This window comes from Lagopus muta, chromosome 5 (assembly GCF_023343835.1).
Source record: "Lagopus muta isolate bLagMut1 chromosome 5, bLagMut1 primary, whole genome shotgun sequence".
Taxonomy (NCBI): domain Eukaryota; kingdom Metazoa; phylum Chordata; class Aves; order Galliformes; family Phasianidae; genus Lagopus; species Lagopus muta.
The window spans coordinates 61,153,432-61,170,667 of NC_064437.1; the positions used below are offsets into that span (position 1 = coordinate 61,153,432).

A 17,236-nucleotide genomic window follows, 5' to 3' on the forward strand; every position below is an offset into this window, starting at 1 on the left:
GAATTACAGCATTGTATACACCCTTGTGGTTGCTTCCTTTATTGCAAGAATAAGGTGTTCTTGACACTCACTGTTGGTATTAAACAGGTAGAGTAAGTTGCTCATTGTGATTATTACATGTCATTAAATGGTTTTTGCAATTACTTTGATAGAAACTTTTTTTTTTTTACTTCAGAAAAGAAAATGATATGTTTTTAGTTCTGTTTTGTTTTAATTTGTTAGATAATATGTGCTTACAAAAACCTTGCACAGCATTTTATGGATTTCTCCTTTTGCAGTGACATCAAGAAACTTCTGCTTGATCCAGAGTTTACTCTTTTGCAGAGATGTCTCCTAATTGCCAGGTAGCAGATATTCAGAGAACTGTATGAAATATGTCAGAATAAAATCCTTATCCATTTAATGCATATGAATATGTCAGAATTTAAGGTGCCAGCTAATTCTGTGTTAGCTCACTGAAGCTGCTGAAGTACTTTGCTGTGCATCTGTTACAGCGTTTTCAGGACTGAAAGTGAAAATGTTACAAAGCTGAGAGAGTTTTGTTTGCTTACTATGTATACAGATCCTTTGTTCTTCATGATGCTTTCATAGATGTATTTCTGCCCTAATGTGTTGAACATAACACTTGTACAGCATTCCAAGGCCATAAGTGAGAACTTTACAACATAGAATAGATAGTGTAAGCAGGGGAGGGCCTATTTTCATTTTATTTCTTTTTTTTTTGTGGTGTAGCTCTGTATCAGTCTGTATCCAGAGACGTGTTTTCAAACATTTCTTTTAGTTTGTAAACAGTGTTGTTGTTTAAGTGTAAAATATTAGTTAAAAAAATCCATCACTTACAAGCTGAAAATTCAGTGAGTTAATTTGGTGTTGTGAAAGTCTTTTGGCCAACCTCTTATCCATCTGTCTGAATCTTTTCTTGTACTCTGTCCCATTGATAATGCAAAATTGTCCCACAATAATGCAACTTCCTTGTAAAAGGACAAGTTAAATGTACAATATTTCTATCTTAAAAAATGCTGTCTTGTTTCTCATGCTGAATTCTGTTTTCTCAGACTGTATGGAGATGAGTCTGAACTGCATTTCTGGACCATTGCTGCCCACTATTTGCACAGTTTATCCCAGGAAAAACCTGCAAAACCAACAGATGCAGTTATCCTTCAAGAACAGCTGGTTAATCCATTGGATATATGCTATGACATACTATGTGAAAGTCATTACTTTCAGGTATTCCAAGGAATTACAAATTATGCAGGGAAAAGCCCTAAGACGTATATTTCACTTCTATTGTAAGCACACAACTCTGAATTAAGTCATTCCCTGTTATTTAAATAGGAGCTTTTTAGAATTCCCCAAGTTTTTCCTTGGGTTCTTTTGTTGTTTTTTTTTTAATTTCTTGCTTCTCTCTCTTCTCTTAGTCTTATATTCTTAATAATTCTTCTTCATGCAGAAATTTCAGCTCGAAAGGGTAAATCTCCAGGAGGTGAAGAGATCAACATACGATCATACCAGGAAATGTGCTGACCAGCTTCTTCTCTTGGGCCAGGTTTGTGGGTAATATTTGAATGTTGTGTCCTTCTGCTCTGTTTTATATTTTTGCCCTATTCAGTTAATGTCTGTTTTATCTCATGTTGTTTCATCCCACTAAATACTTTTTGCTGTCTTAATGTGTTATTATGCTGTAGCCTCCATGTGACTGCTTGGTGTATTATAATGCACATATCATTTTCATGGGAACCTTATAAAAACCTTTCCTTGTATTCCTGGCACTAGAAAAGAAAAATTGCATTTTGAATCATCCAAAAGTCTAACAAACACAGTATCTTTGGTCTAACTCTGCACATAGTACTCTCATAATAGATAATAATAGGCATGTCTGAGCTTTCACTGCAGTGTCTCTGATCTGATGGGTCTGTACTGAGCAGTAAAACACTGTAGAGAGCTGCTTACTGAGCTCCTGATATGAATAATTTGAATCTAAATGACTTCTGTACCACTGTGTGTTTGAGCTCGGCAGCAAATATATATAAAAATGGCAGAAACATTACCTCATTACAGTGAAGTGGCAGTGGTGGTCCACCTGTGGGGGTTCATTCCATTCAGAAGCAGGTTGTAGTTGGTGTATGAGCCTCCATAGTTCAGCTCTTGAGCAGCTAGTCTAGAATCGATGGCTGTCTTGAGATGCCTAACGTTTAAACGGATGAATTCCTCCTTTGTTTCAAAATACCAGCTATTAAGTCAACTGTTCAGATCCTGGTTTTTATATCTCCACATTGCATTTCTCCTCTGCTTATTTTAAGTGCTTCTCTTCCTTCTATAACTTTGATAAGATTCAAGGAAAGAAGTGTTCTCAACTAAACTTTTCTTTTGCCCCTAGTAAAACTCATAGGCTGTGGTTAAACATTATGTGCATGATGAATGCTATCCTAAGGTTGCTGTACTGAAATAAAGCTATAACCATTATGACCCTGCTACATATCTCTGCAGTCTGCTTTTGAATAACTTTCACTGTTGTTTGTTTCATGTGTTAAAAAGAGTAAAAAAAATATATATATAAGGACTTCTGTTTGAGAGCGAATGACTTGAAGTCAAAGCTGTATGTTCTTCTCTTGTCAGACTGACAGAGCAGTACAGCTGCTGTTAGAAACAAGTTCAGAGAATGCACATTACTACTGTGATTCACTCAAAGCTTGCTTGGTAACAACTGTCACATCATCAGGTCCATCTCAAAGCACCATCAAGCTGGTAGCAACCAACATGATAGCTAATGGAAAGCTCTCAGGTAAAATGGGATTTGAATTTTGTTTGCTTATAAATTAAGCAATTCTGTGTGTTATTAATGCTTGTAATGCCTCAGGGAGTGGAATGAGTCCTTTTCTGTAGCATATGTAAAGTGAAGGAATGCTAGGAAGAGATATATTTAATAGAGCTATTTTTTTCTGGTGGTGAATGATCTGCTCACAGTTGTATAGTAACACTTTTTTTCCCTTATTATATATTCTAATTTCTTATTTTCCAGAGGGTGTTCAGTTACTGTGTCTGATAGATAAGGCTGCTGATGCTTGTCGCTACTTGCAAACTTATGGTGAATGGAATCGTGCAGCATGGCTTGCAAAGGTTTGCAGTTTCTCTGCTTTTGCTGTCCTAACATGAATGACCTACATGGGTATGAAGCACAGTGATAGTATTAAGATCTCCAAAGTTAAAAACCTGAAGGATCAATTTGAAAATAATATTTGTTCTTTCCATGTTTCAAGCTTTAAGAAGCCAATGTTTTCAGCTAGCACTCACAGGTCCTTCAGCCTTTCGACTGCTGAGGTCTGCCCTACTCATCCAAATGACAAGATTGGACCCAAAAAATAGTTGGAATACTAAGTTTTCTAACTTCAATTTATGAAATTGTATATAGTCACAACTACAGAGAATTCATTGTGAAGTGTAGAAACCCATTCCTGGAAGTGGATAAATAATTAGACAGTGATTTAGTGCAGAGCTCCATGTAGCATTTGTGCTGATTTTAACATGAGCACCAGCCACATTAGCACCAACTTTGGTTTCAGTATGTACACATTATAAAATCGTGTACCTGTAAAAGTACCTAGACTTAGCACTACTATATTAAATTGTGTAGGAAACAAGTCACTGAGGATTATCTTTGAATAGTCTGTTTTTCCTGCAGAAAGTATGGAAAAAGACTTACTTGGATTTTTTTAAGTGGATCATTCTCTCTCTCAAGAAAAAATAAAGATGCATTGTCCTTCAGTCTTCAGAAAAAATAAACATTCGCAACATCATAATACCTGAGGTTTTAGTAAAGTCTTATTTAAAGAAAAAAAAAAAAAAAAAAGAAAAAAGAAAAAGAAAGTTAAGTACATTTAAATACTGAGTGACCTGAGTGGACTTCTGATATATCTGTGTAATTCTTTTTTTCTTTGTTGTATTTGCTCAAAGGATTAGGACACTTTTTGAAATAAAATTGTTAATTTGAGATGCTTTTCCTTCTGCCCGAAGGACTGGAAGAAGTGGAAGAAAGCTTTGTTTAGCTAGAATTCATAATCATTTTTCCATCTCCTGAAGGTTCGCTTGAACTCAGAGGAGTGTGCTGATGTGTTAAAGCGTTGGGTGGATCACCTTTGCTCTCCACAAATCAACCAGAAGTCCAAAGCCATTCTTGTCCTTTTGTCACTTGGTTGCTTTACAAAAGTTGCAGAGATGTTGCACAGGTAAAACTGAAACAGCATCATCTGTGTTTTATGAACACAGCAGCTTAGAAGTCCAGGGGGAAGGAGAGGGCCCACAATTTGCTTTTAGACATTTGTTTCTATTTCAGTATGTGTTTTGTGGTGTGTGTGTGTGATGTGGGAGCGTGAACATATGCCATGGTGGCAGCTCAGTGGTGGCACTGTTTTAACCCCGGTGATGTTCAGAAGCCCGGTGCAGCTGTCAGTGCAGAGGAGATCTGCCACTCCAGAGCTACATGCAAACTTCCAGAAAGTCTGTGTGCAACTGTTTTGATGCAATATTGAATACTTTTCTGTTTTGCTGTCCTAACAAATAATTCCTTTTTTTCCCCCCATTTTGCAGTATGAGATACTTTGATAGAGCAGCTTTATTTGTTGAAGCTTGCCTGAAGTACGGGGCATTTGAAATCAATGATGATACAAATATCCTTTTTCTTAAATCCTGTTTTATCTGTGTTACTTATTTACAGTTTTGTGTGAGTCAGTGTTAGGTTAACCAGCCTGCACAGGAATAGAAGATTCTGCTTTTGTTTTCCAGGATGTGTGCTTGAAGGAGATGTGAGGAAAGAACTGTAAAGGAATCATTTGCATAGATACATAAAACCTCCTTCTCCTGATGCTCTGTGAGGTCAGTGGCACCGTGAAACAAATAAACAGTTAAAAATAGAAGTACAGATGATAAAATGTTCTTTACAGAACTCAGAAGTTGTTACTTCAGACTGCATAGTAAGGTCAGTGGTTTGACAACCCTCTGTTGACAACCATACTGCTGACTGAAATGCTGTGTGAAGGTTTCAATTTTGGGAAGGTGAAAACAAGTGAAGTTAAAGGTCAGGATTCAGGGTAATCTGAAGAAGTATCTAAAGTCTTCTGCAGTACAGTCTGCCCTTCTGGTCTGATCTTGAACTCTGAACATTTGCTCTTACACTTTTATTTAGGTGTGTGCAGTAAATGATAATGCACGTCTAAATGATACTTGACTGTCATCACTGATGACTCCTTGTAAATTAAAAAAGCCACTGTCCCATTATGGGAGGTAATGTCAGACACATCAAACTTGTGACCACATGATCTACCTTTTTTTTTTCTCACAAATTTTCATGTTATATTACTGTATATGCTTCTGCTTATATGGAATTTGTCTGTTTTATCTTATAGCACTTCATATATTGCCTGGTAAATGGTAATATGCATTCAGTAGTAGAATTTAAAGCAGCATTTTTTTCCATTTTTTGGTTTAGAACATATAGCAGCAACGTTCAGCATTTTCAGCTTGGGAGAGCTAGGGAGTGAGTTTAGAAAATGGGTTCTTATATTTTCATTTTGCTTTTGTATCTTCCTTAATGCTTCCTTTACATAAACTGATCCATGCTGTCTATGCAGATTATGCCAGGGGCTTGAAGCTCCTGGGCTTTAGGCAAGGAGCTATTTTCTTTGCCTCAAAAGCAGGAGAAGCTGGTAAAGATTTATTGGTTGAGCTCAAACAGCCTAAAGGGGAAGCGATGGAAGTGACAGAAGAGTAGCAATTCTGTATTTACTGCTAAGAGGAGTTCTTCTATCAAACTGGATTGTCCATCAGATTGATACTGCACTGTGTGAAAATGCGCTTTCTCTTGAATCGCTGTAATAGCTCATGTGTGATTTGAGCAAATAATGTTAAATGTGTGAGGAGGCAAATTTAAGAACTGTTTTGTTTATTCTTAAATTGTCTTCATTTTCAAGAGAGAAGGAAAAAAAGGCTATGATAAAATTATACATGAATATTTTCAGCTTTTTCAACTACAGCGGAAATCAAACGGAACAAAATGCTGAAAGCGTTCTGTACCTGTGTGAGAGCCTGCTCCATTTACTTCCAAAAATCAAATCTTTATAATTCTTCACCACTGTTGTATTTATATGTATAAATGATTCAATCTGTACTATAAAAATATGAATTTATGTAAAGAATAAACACAGATCACAAAACACACACAGATCATTCCTGGAAAGTTGTTTTCTCAAATCCAGTTTTTCTCTTTAAAATTACTGTTATTTTACATGAGTTCCCTTTGTTGTCTTTTTCACACCAGGATGGAATGGAATCTAACAGATTTATTTACGAAAGATTCCAAACATTCCAGAAACCTATGACATGTCTTCTTTTTCCATTAAGATATTGTTATATTTGGTGTCATTCATAATTGAGCACTGCCTGCACTCCTTAGGGACTAAATTCTGCCTTGTCTTGACTGTTTAATGGGATCAAAGGATGGGAAAATTATCCTACCTCAAAAAGCAGTAAGGTGGGCTCCTCAGAATGTTCAGAAGGATGCTAATGCTCTCTCCACAGTTACTATTCTGTAAGGTATTTCAGTGTGTCGTGAATCAAGAGGTGGAAAGAACGTTGGATGAAGCAAAAGGTGTTGGGTTTTTTTCATTACTTTATATGATATCACATCTTGTGGTCCATATACTTAGGGATGCTACTGAAAGCATCTCTCTTCATTTTTTTTGCCAGTATTTCAGCAGGATCAAAACAGCTTCCCACAGTATTTTAGTGTTGATGCATTTGTTTTCATTATTGTTCCTCACATTAGAAATGTCTTTTCTATTTATTACTGTTTGACTGAGAGATTTTGCAGCTGAAGAGTGGATGCTAATGTTAGACTGCATTTACAAATGAAAGACTGTGGCATGTGAAAATAAGAGTTGGCTGAAAAGGCTAATTATTTAAAGGAAGTTGTTGGAGCTGCTGAAGTTCAGTATGCAGTAGTGAGAAGAATCATATCATGTAAGAAGTTTCCCATCTGAATGTAATTCATGACTTTACTACTTAATGTAATTGTGTCTTTGACTCTTCTTAAGCTTGAAGATTTGTAAATGCATATTCCTTCTTAGAGCAGCACTACCTTCATTACCTCTCTTCAACTCCGGAAACCTTTTAATTAAAATCCAGCATAGCATTTCTGAGAACACACTGAAGGTTTGAATTTTCAATACTGATGGTTTTTGTACAAGTTGAAAATGTTTTGTTGCTCTAAAAGTGAATGTTTTATATAGATAATGTATCTTATGTAGGTTGTCCCATATCTTATACACATCATCAAAGATGTTCAGTGGCTTACGAATTATACTTACATACTTGCTTGGGAAAACAAGCATACAATGAAATTTGCCTTAAGTATTAGCTGGTGAGCAACAAAGTTAAGCAAAGTAAAATGTCATTATCAGTGGGCTAAATTCAGGCTGCCATTGACTACAACAGCACTCCTGAGTTCCTTTGCTTGATTTCAATAGCAGTAGTGCAGGACAGGGACACCAGAGACTTAATGTAAGCACACTCAGACTTTGGCAGATTACACAGAATGGTTTGTAACTGGGTCTCTGGCAAAGGCCTTTTGCTACTGAATGTTTCTATATACTTTCAAGTGTGAAGGTGCAGAATACCATGTGCTTATTCCCTCATGAAACTTTTATGATAAAAATACAGTGTAGAAGTGATTTAAAAGTTTTCTTTAGATAGAAATGCAATCACAGTAATAAAAGAAAAATCTTTCTAAATCTGTGTGTCTTTATTTAATGCAAAAATGTCATCTGTTGCACTTGGATTGAATGCTGATTGTGTAATTGTTATTTTGCCTTCTGGACTGGAACGATGCTCATAGCCCCTTTTAGAAGGGGAAGAGATCACCCTTCATATGTATTAGGCACAATTTCCCTACTGGTCCCAATGACAGTCACAGATTCTTTAGTCCTAAGTGGGTTTGATCAGCTGCCCAAATCTGTATTCTGTAATATGTCTAAGTACATAATTGCTGGTGGTGGATAAAGTAACAACAATGCTGAGTATGGAAAGTGCTGGAATGCAGAATAGTTTGCTGAATGTGGTATGTGAACTGTTTGAATCTGCAGTGTGGGCAGTAGTGAAAAGAGAGACCTAACATTTCTCTGCTGGGTCTGAAAATCAGGTGAGAAAGGTAATTAAGCTTGCCTTGGTTGTGCTTAAGTTTTAGCCTACCCAATTTGTCACATGGTCTGAGTGGTCAGAGATATGGGTTGATGGTTGGACTTGTTGATTTGAGAGATCCTTCCAACCTTAGTGATTCTATGAAACTTAAAAGCACGCTTTGTGGCTCTGTTAATCCCAGCAGTATCATTTAGTGGGGAACTCGATTTCAGATAATACCATGACAGTTGTATTGCTTCCATTGGTCCATTTATGACTTTACGATAATATGTGAAAATAAGACTACTCTTCATGTGTATTTGCTTTTACCCTCTGCTATTTTAACAGACACACAGCTTTTAATAGAGTATCTAATTGACCTTTACAGTGGACTATTCTTGACTTTCCAGAAAGGTAAGGTCTGAAATTGATTTGGTTTTTGAAGCAGGATGGAAGATTTGAACACAGTGAAGTTGTTTTCTTGGATCATGTGCACAACTCCTTGTTCTTTTCAAGCCCATTCTTCCTAATGGGTGGGCACATGTTGGCAAAGCAGCAAGTGAGGCTTTGCTGTCTGCCTGCAAAGAACTGTACTTTGTTGTGACTGCTTCCTGTGAGCGTCAGTTGCAGTTCAAAATTGGACAGAATGGGTGGGATCTTTGTATTTCTTTAAAGAGGACCCCAAATACAAGATTTACCCTTTCTAAATGCCTTGCTTCTGCGACGAGCATTCATTATAGGCAGTGAACGGAGAGGTCTGACAAAAGTACACACCGACAACTCAAATGGGAGACACTGATTTCCGTCCTGCAAAATTTAGCAGTGCTGAATAACGAAGAGAGACTACTGTTGATAGAACCAGTTTCAAAACTACCAGAATGCTCCCAGCCTCCCCCAATAGAGAACTCTGACCTTTTCATGTGTTCTGTTATTTTGCTGTCTCCTCAGCCCGTGTGAGCAAACGAAGTTGTAATGAGTTGGGAAGAGACGACCACCAGGTGACCGTGCAGCTGAAACGTCCTGAAGTTCCTGTTGCCCCAAGAATGTAAGTGTTAGTTCCACAGTCTGAGGACTTACCAGCGAATTATTAGCACTGGTTTTTGCTGCTTTCTACGTTATACAACTTGTCAGTAGGAGCTGAAGAAAAATACTGTGGAAAAATGCTTCCTTTTCCCTACATTTAGGAAAGGAAGGCATGCACAGCTATTTTTTCAAACTGGAAAAAAAAAACCAACAAAAAAAACAAAACGGAGTGTTTTCCTTCTCCTTTCCCTTTAGAAAAATAGTTCTCGAATACTTATCAAGCCAAAGAGACTTTTCTTTATGATAGTTTCTTCCAGCTCTGTTCTGCGGTTTACCTCAACATCTGCTTTCTTTTTCCACTTTCCCAACTTATGCCTGGTTTTGATTAAAACCAAGCCGAGATGCATGGCAAGAAAAAAGCAGCCTTCCAACACCAGGAGAGCAGGAAGGCGATTTGTCAGCGATCGCCCGGTCCGGAATGCAATATTTTCTGGTAGCAGCTTTTGCTCCTAGTAGGACTGGGCTAACATACAGCTTTTACATGATTATTGTATGCCACAACCATCTCATCCAAAAGCCAAGAGGCGTTCTTTGAACCCAACCAAAATCATCTGTTTATTCTTTTGGACTGCTTTGCAGGCAAATTCCTCACCACAGAACTAGGGGCAAAGGGCATTCTTCTCTTTGTGATTCCGCCACGTTTTCATTTTCAATGAAGTTTTATAAATGTTTGTTTTTCTTCAAAATTCCACTGTTTTGTGGCAGCGTGCCTCTAACCTGTCAGCACAAGAGGTGGTGTAAGTAGGCAGTGTAGATAAGCTAGCCTACTTTTATATTGTCTCACTGGATGTCTCCCTCACAGATACAGACTGGTGGCTGGATATATATATATATATATATTTTACTATTATGTTTGTTTTCTATTATTATTATTATATTTACTCTCCCCTCTCTCCATTCAGAAGCTCTCACCATCTCCCCTTCCCAGCTTTATTTTTGCTCATCCTCCAACTCCTGTCCCCTCCTCAGGGTAGAACTAAATCCCCTCCGGAAGCCGCGAGATTGCGGTATTTCATTGAAACCCTCCCAGAATTTCTCAAACCATCAGTTTCCAGTTCATACGGGAGAGGGCAGCAGAGCTCAGGGAATGGGGACAGTCACAGCGATAAAATGAGTTCCAAGGGGCGTGCTGCATTTTACCCCTAATTCTGTCCTCGAAGTGGGGCAGCCCTAAGGAACCAGCCAGGCAGGACAAGCTGATTTCGGTGTGATTTACGACTGGCTGCAGGCTGCTAGGGAGAAAAGGAGGATATTGAGGACAGCCAGGTTTCTTATAATGCGATAAGAAGTTGGAGATTGGGATAAGCTTAAGCACCAGGCTAACCCTCTCTTGAAATCTGCTTTGGCTTGATAAGTAAATGCTTGAAAATGCATGATAAGTACAATGTTAAGCATTACCTTGCCTCTAATGCAGACAGGTAGATCTGTTACATTCAGGTGGCTGGCTGTAGCCCAGTCTAGTTTGGTCTGTTTCTGTGTTGAACAACTGTTTCTTAATCATCCATTATTTACAATAAAGGGGAGATTTTGCTTCCAAGAAAATACTGAGCACAGAAATCACAGCAAGCGTGTGCTCTGTTCAGGTGTTGAAAGCAGTGTTTCTGCACTGACCTGGAGAATCAGAGGATGCTTATGCCAATAACCCACGGCATAATGCTGGCAGCGCTCCTGCGAAGCACCGTGGATCACAGAAGCTGATTCTGTGTGTGTGGGAGGAAGAAAAGAGCACAGAAAATTTACAACAGGAAAAGTTCTTTCTGACCGTTTTGAGATTTACATACCTCAGCACTGCTGGAATGGGCATTTCTGGTGCATAGCAAATAGCTGGCTGTGAGTTTCAGTATGATTTGAGCGTTTTTAAGTAAGCAAGAAGCATTGGGAGCACAACTGGCCGTCTGTTTTGAACAACAGATATCCTTAATCAATCTATTATGAATATTGTTGTTGTTTGTATAGTTTCCTAACTCTTGCACCCTGCTGTGTGTCTCCTGGCTACATGGTGTCATCCTTTTCACAGAGAACCCAGCCGGAGCTGCCTCTCATCCAACCCACATCCAGGTAGTGACACTTCCAGCCCTACCTGAAACAGATCTGAATTCAGAGCAGTTCAGCAGGAATCCACCCCTGCATGCTCAAATCAAGAGAGAATCAGATATATCCACCAGCTCAGCGAAGGACATGGTTTCTTTGGACCACGTGTGTATCCCCTTGGAGCTTTCAGTGGTTGGTGTCTATGGTGAAGTTTGCACTTAATACAAAGCATCTCATTTGCTAGATGGAATTCTTTAGCTAACATGGTAGATAGCTGTGAGAAAGCCCATGATGAGTCCCACGTTGAAATTACTCTCACAACTACTGGAACAGGTTGCCTAGTTTCACTTCATCTTTCTGTGGTGGTGCTCACTTGTTTGCCCACGACCTTGAGGAGGCAGTGAGATGCTCTGAGCAATGAGTATTGCTGAATCTCTCACTTGCACATCTAGTCTGAAGCCAGCTCAGACTGACAGAAGTTGCACCCCAGGAGAATAATAAATTGCTTGCATAAACAAAGATGATGTAAATGGATGATGTCAGGGGAGCTCTTTCCTAAAGCTGTCCTGGGTTCACTGATGCAGTCTTTTCATAGCTTTCATCTTACAAAAAGGTCTAAGGAATGAACTTCCTTCTCTCAGCCTCTGTTGTGATCCAGCAACAAAGCTGGGCGCAGGGCTGGGCTGCATCAGTCAGGACCTACCCATATAACCTAGCATAATATGCAGAATACTGATCGTAATATCACAAAGGAGGGAAAAAAAGCAAAAAAAAAAAAAAAAAAAAAAAAAAAAGATATTTTATAGATTGCATGTATTTTTGGCCCTACTACAGCAGGAATGTTTTTATAGGAACCAAACATAATATTTGGAGGGGTGCCTCTTTGTATGTTAACTACGTATCTGTCTTTCAAAATAAATCATTGACTTGATCAGAAAATAAGAGGGCCATAATTGTTTTATTTCAAAATTTCAGCAATTGTATTTGTTTGTAGGGATGTTTGACTAACCATGCAACCATTGTGAAGTATATCTATATTGAGAGAAGTAGTTCCTGTTTAGTATAGCTCTCTGTCATACAGAATTTTCAGTAAAAGTTATGTTAAAGCCATTTCATCTGAAAGTCCGTAGCAGTAATAATCAATAATCTTTGGAGAACCTCATAAGTGTACTTTTTTTGTCAGTCTAAAGCTTCTCAATCAGTACATTGAGAGTGAACAGGAGTTGGATTTGGTGGTTCTGGTGGATCCCTTTCAGTCTGGAAATCCTATCGTTTCAGATATTGGCCAACAACCACAAAACCAAACTATTTGTGAAGCAGGACTACAGCAGGGACTGAGCATTGCACTGCTCCAAGAATTGCCCTCATCTTTGGTGAGGTGCCCAAACAGGCAGGACTGGAGCAAAGAATAGTGACAGTTTTGATGTTGTGCACCTCAGAACCTATTGTAGCTTGAAAGAACAGAGGAATCCCAGCAGTAGAAGACCTTCCCTTTTTTTTTCCTTCTTTTTCTTTCTTTTTTTTTTTTTTTTTGCTGTAGCACTTCATGCACCACAAATTAGAAACAATTTAATTTTTGTTTTAATCAGTTGCATTGCCGGCTGTTGACTCATCTGTTCTTGAAGATAATGTTTGATGCTACTCATGGCACTTTACTCATGTGATGTGCGTTGCCATTTGTTTCTTATTTATAAGAGTACCTGATTTGCTCCTGGCAAATCTTCCCCAGTCTTTTCTTGAATAGTCTTCTCAATGATGACATGTTTTTACAGAGGAATGACTTGCACTGAAGGCTTGGTTCCCCCCAGAACTTTTCCTTCTTTTCAGGTCTCAGCAGGGTTAGATCCCAGCCACCTTTTTCCTTAAGTTCTGTGTGCAATTCAAACTTTTTCTAGTCGGTGTCTCCGTGGCAGAGGGTTTTATGGCAGTAATTATCTCAGAATGAATACTTGGTTGGGTTGAAAGGCCTCAATTAAGGGCCTTTTGTTTTTGTGGTTTTTATAAAATTTCTGCGTGTGAATCATAGGCTGCTCTTTGATTTTGTTTTCCAAACTTCTCATTATTTAAAAAGTAGGGGCTTTGATCTGAATAAGATTGTTACAGGTTCTCTGTGGGATTCCAGTTCAGGATTCAGTAATAGAGTTGAGGGAAGAGTTAATTGCTTGGGCTCAATCCCATACCATTGTTCCGTCCCCTGACTCAATAACCAAAATCTTTAAGCTGAGATAGCTGATGGGAACAGTTGCTTTCATACGAGGTGAATAATCTCCAAGAGAGCTTTTCACATCCACTCTGGTGCATCTTCAGGATGTAACTGAGCGTAGCTTTACTGCAGCCAATTGAAACAGCTGAGGATTTGCCCAAAGATTTCTTGCGTACCATTCCCTCACTAAATTCATTCGTGGTTAGTTATTCAAAGGGAATGAAGTGAAAGGGGTTGTGGTGGAAGGGAAGGGAAAGGAAAAAGGAAAGGGAAGGGAATTCATATTTGCTGTGAATATTTGCAGAAAAATGTTGGATTCTTTCCTGCATCTTTGGCAGTTTCTGATTCAGCTCTGGCAGTAATTATTCAATGTGAAGATGATTCTGTCTGAGATAGAAAAAAAAAAAAAGTATATAATTCCCAGGGAGTCTTGACAGTCTATGCAATTAAACTGATTTCTGACATCTCTGGACAGTGGGATACGATGGAAATGAAGTTTGTATTTGAGATTAATACATTCTTAAGGACACAGTGTTTCTGCATCTGCCCCACAGTTGCAGGAGGTCATCTTTTAGGAAGATACCCAATGCAGATTTAGATCCTTATTTAAAATCACAGCTTCTGCTAAAAGTAAATAATTAATAAAAATAAAAAAGCTGTGTTTCCAGCTTGAATCAGCCTGGCTTCAGCTCCTCACCATTCATCAGAGAGCAGCCAAGGGCATCTCTGTGTGTCAGATCCAACAGAGGGATGCTGGGCATTGGCCAGGTCCCACCTGAGTGGGGCTGTGGGCTGGAGGAGCTGTGCCACTCACCCTGCTCCCCTGTCCCCACTGGCTCATGGCCCTGTTCCATAGGCACAGTGGGGTGTGGAAGCCTCCCCCTGAAGCACTGCGTTTGAGTTTTACCAAAGCGTTGCGGGTTTCTCCCCACTTAGATGTGCCTTCAGGAAGGTGTCATTTTACCCTTGTCGGTCCCAGAGCTGAGCTGAGATTTTCATTCTGATTGTATTTCAGCTCCTGAAAATCATTTCTGAACTTCCCACAGCAGTGATTCTTTCTGTGAAGACTCTCATCAAACAGTCTTGTGTGAGATCAGCTGTGTTATCTACCCAAAGCAGAAAAGTCTAGACTAGGCGACATTTAGAACATACCACATGCTGCTAATTGATAGAAAGTAATCACTCCAACCTGTCCTTAGCAGCAGTTCTGATGGTCTTTCTAGACATAACAAATAACGTGACCTGTTATCTTTCTAATGGGTATCAGTGGTGAAATGTAAGCTCAATTTATGATTCAATACAAGTTAATACCTTTTATGTTATGTACTGGAAATAAGTAACTTCTGATCACTCCATGAGCCTGTACTTCTGTTAAGAGATGTTTGCTGGATCTCATGGTCCAGGGAGAGTCTTCTCTTCTGTAACCCTCAGCTGGAGTGGGCAGGTCAGCAGATGAAAGTTGAAAAAATATTTCATTTTGATAAGAAAATGCAGGGTTTTTTGGACTGATTTTTTTTTTTTTTTTTTTTTTCATAGCAATGCATCTGATTCCAAAGGCAGATCTTATGATGAGACTGTCTTGTTTAGGATTGCAACTCAGTCAGGTGAAGACACCAAAGCCAAATGGGCAGCCCAGCAGTCCCATGTTCCTGTGAGCACCTGACCACCATGTGAGTACATGGCCTGAAGTTTTTGCTTCCCAGCTACTTTCTTTTCTTTGCAGGGGGAGGGGAGGAATTCACAGATAACATTTGGTTTTCTGAATGTAATGACTCTTCAGAAGTCCTGTTTTCTTGTCATTCCTAACTGAAGTTCCCCTTTCTGGCCTCTGTCTCTCTCTCCCCTCATTTCCTTCAGCAGTTGGGATGGAGTCTCAGGCTTAAACCTTATTACACCTTGAGTTGCTGACTCAGTAAATCAGAAAAGACTTTGGCAACATCTGCTTGTGATCCTGTAACCAGATCAACAGACTTTGAGCCAGCACAGGGATATGAAGTGAAGGTCAGGAGCACAAGGCATTAGCCAATACTATTCTCATCATCTCCAGACGTTTTCTCTGAAGTGGTTTATCCATACTCCAAATTGGATCAAGCCAAAAAGGGAGTGCTAGCTTTAAGGCATACATGGTATATACTTAATAAAAGGAAGCTTTCAAGAGAGGAATGTATGAGATAATGCAATTCAAGAGCAAGAGTAACTCGTGCTTCAACAAGTAATATGCATTTCTGTGTCTGTAGCTGATAGCCTGCCCCTACTTGTCCATGCTAATTATCTCTGCTAGGAGAATGTTCAGCTCTTTGTGATCAAGAAAAACTTCTTAGCTGCCAGCTAATACATTTACAAATATATGTGACTTAGTGAATCAGCATGTAGACATGTCTATTGAGGTTGGTGAACAGTCTCCAGTTGGATAACATAAGCCTGACAAAGAAGAAAAAGCTAGACTAAGAACAAGACACATACTAAATCTCAGAGCCAAACCAACATGATGTGTGATAATATCTTTGTCATTTGGCGTCCTGAAGTAAAAAAAAAATAAATGCCAGAGCAAATTTTGTAACCTACACCAGACAAGGCTTTTTTAAAGAAAGACACACACATGCTAAGAACAGCGTAGGTTGATTGTCCAAGGGCAACAGAGTAAGGCTGGCTTCTCATGGCCTCCCACAATACAATTTTCTGTCTGCATTAAATGTGCTTACTGTCTGTATCAAATACATCGTCTAGTGCAGCTGAAAAGACATTGCTTTTTGAGTCTCAGTTGACATCCAGGCATTATGCCGTGCGCAGCCGTAAACTCCTCCACACAGATTATACATCTCAACTGCTAAAAGCTTTTGCTAAGAGGGAAAAAGCATGTTCCTGAGCTAGTGGAAAGAACGAAGGTGAAAAACATTTCCTGCTTCTATAAAATATGCATTTGAAAATACAATATTTCATTACAATGGTCATTTGGAAACTGCAGCTGGGTTTTGTGCAGTCTGGTGTTGAAAACTCGCAGGGTGGAGACAGCACAGCCTCTGGGGCAGCCTGCTCCTCTGACCTTATGAGGAAAAGCTTTGGTACTGGCATGTTATGGCACTTGACTCTGGTTATTTGTAATGATGAGATAAATGTAAGAACAGTGGCCTTTGACACTCCTCTGTTTCTGTGAGAAGATGTGGCCCTCCACCATCTGTCTTTGGAGGCAGTACTTTGTTGCTGGATGGCTCCCTGTTTTGGGAGAGGATTTATCCAACCTCTTCTGATGGACCTATTCCATCTAATAATAAGCATTTCTGGAAGGTAAAGCGAGTAGTTGGCGGGACGCTTGATGAAGACAGCAGACAGGAATTCTTGCTTTGCAGTATTTCACAGGGGGTCTTACCTGGAGGGTGCTTTACAGCTGCCTGTTTGATGTGTCCATTGAGTAGGCTGGGATGAAAGAGTAGCTGAGTTTTAGTGCAAGATAGTGCTTCTGCAGTCTAGTCTGTGTCTAAACTCCAGGAGCTTTCCTAAGGGCTTTGGTTGCCTTCGCCATTGCAGATTGGGGTTTTAGAGGCTATAAACACGCACTTCCCATGGGTTACCTGCTATGAGTTTCAGTCTTGGCCATGGATATCACAGTCTGATCTGCACTGGGGACAGCAGTGGAGAATTCTGAAGTTTTTTTTCCACCTCCCGTGCTTCAGTGGAGTAACAAAGAACTGAAACTGTGCTCAATGTGTGTTTTAACTTCAAACGTTGAAAATAGCTGAATAGCAGCAAAAGCAC

General features: G+C 39.3%; 1 protein-coding gene across 4 annotated transcripts in view; it reads left to right on the plus strand.

Annotated features, from left to right (window-relative positions):
- The window catches only part of WDR11 (WD repeat domain 11), a 33,057-nt gene extending 26,849 nt beyond the window's left edge, over positions 1 to 6,208 (plus strand). For all 4 annotated transcript variants that reach the window (XM_048945957.1, XM_048945958.1, XM_048945959.1 and 1 more), the window contains exons 22-29: positions 279 to 344; positions 1,056 to 1,227; positions 1,451 to 1,546; positions 2,617 to 2,782; positions 3,020 to 3,117; positions 4,078 to 4,223; positions 4,585 to 4,664; positions 5,598 to 6,208. In XM_048945957.1, coding sequence (XP_048801914.1) covers positions 279 to 344; positions 1,056 to 1,227; positions 1,451 to 1,546; positions 2,617 to 2,782; positions 3,020 to 3,117; positions 4,078 to 4,223; positions 4,585 to 4,664; positions 5,598 to 5,764 — 991 coding nt within the window. In that variant the 3' untranslated portion in view covers positions 5,765 to 6,208. The remainder of the gene's footprint in view (positions 1 to 278; positions 345 to 1,055; positions 1,228 to 1,450; positions 1,547 to 2,616; positions 2,783 to 3,019; positions 3,118 to 4,077; positions 4,224 to 4,584; positions 4,665 to 5,597) is intronic.
- Positions 6,209 to 17,236: the final 11,028 nt, after the last annotated feature.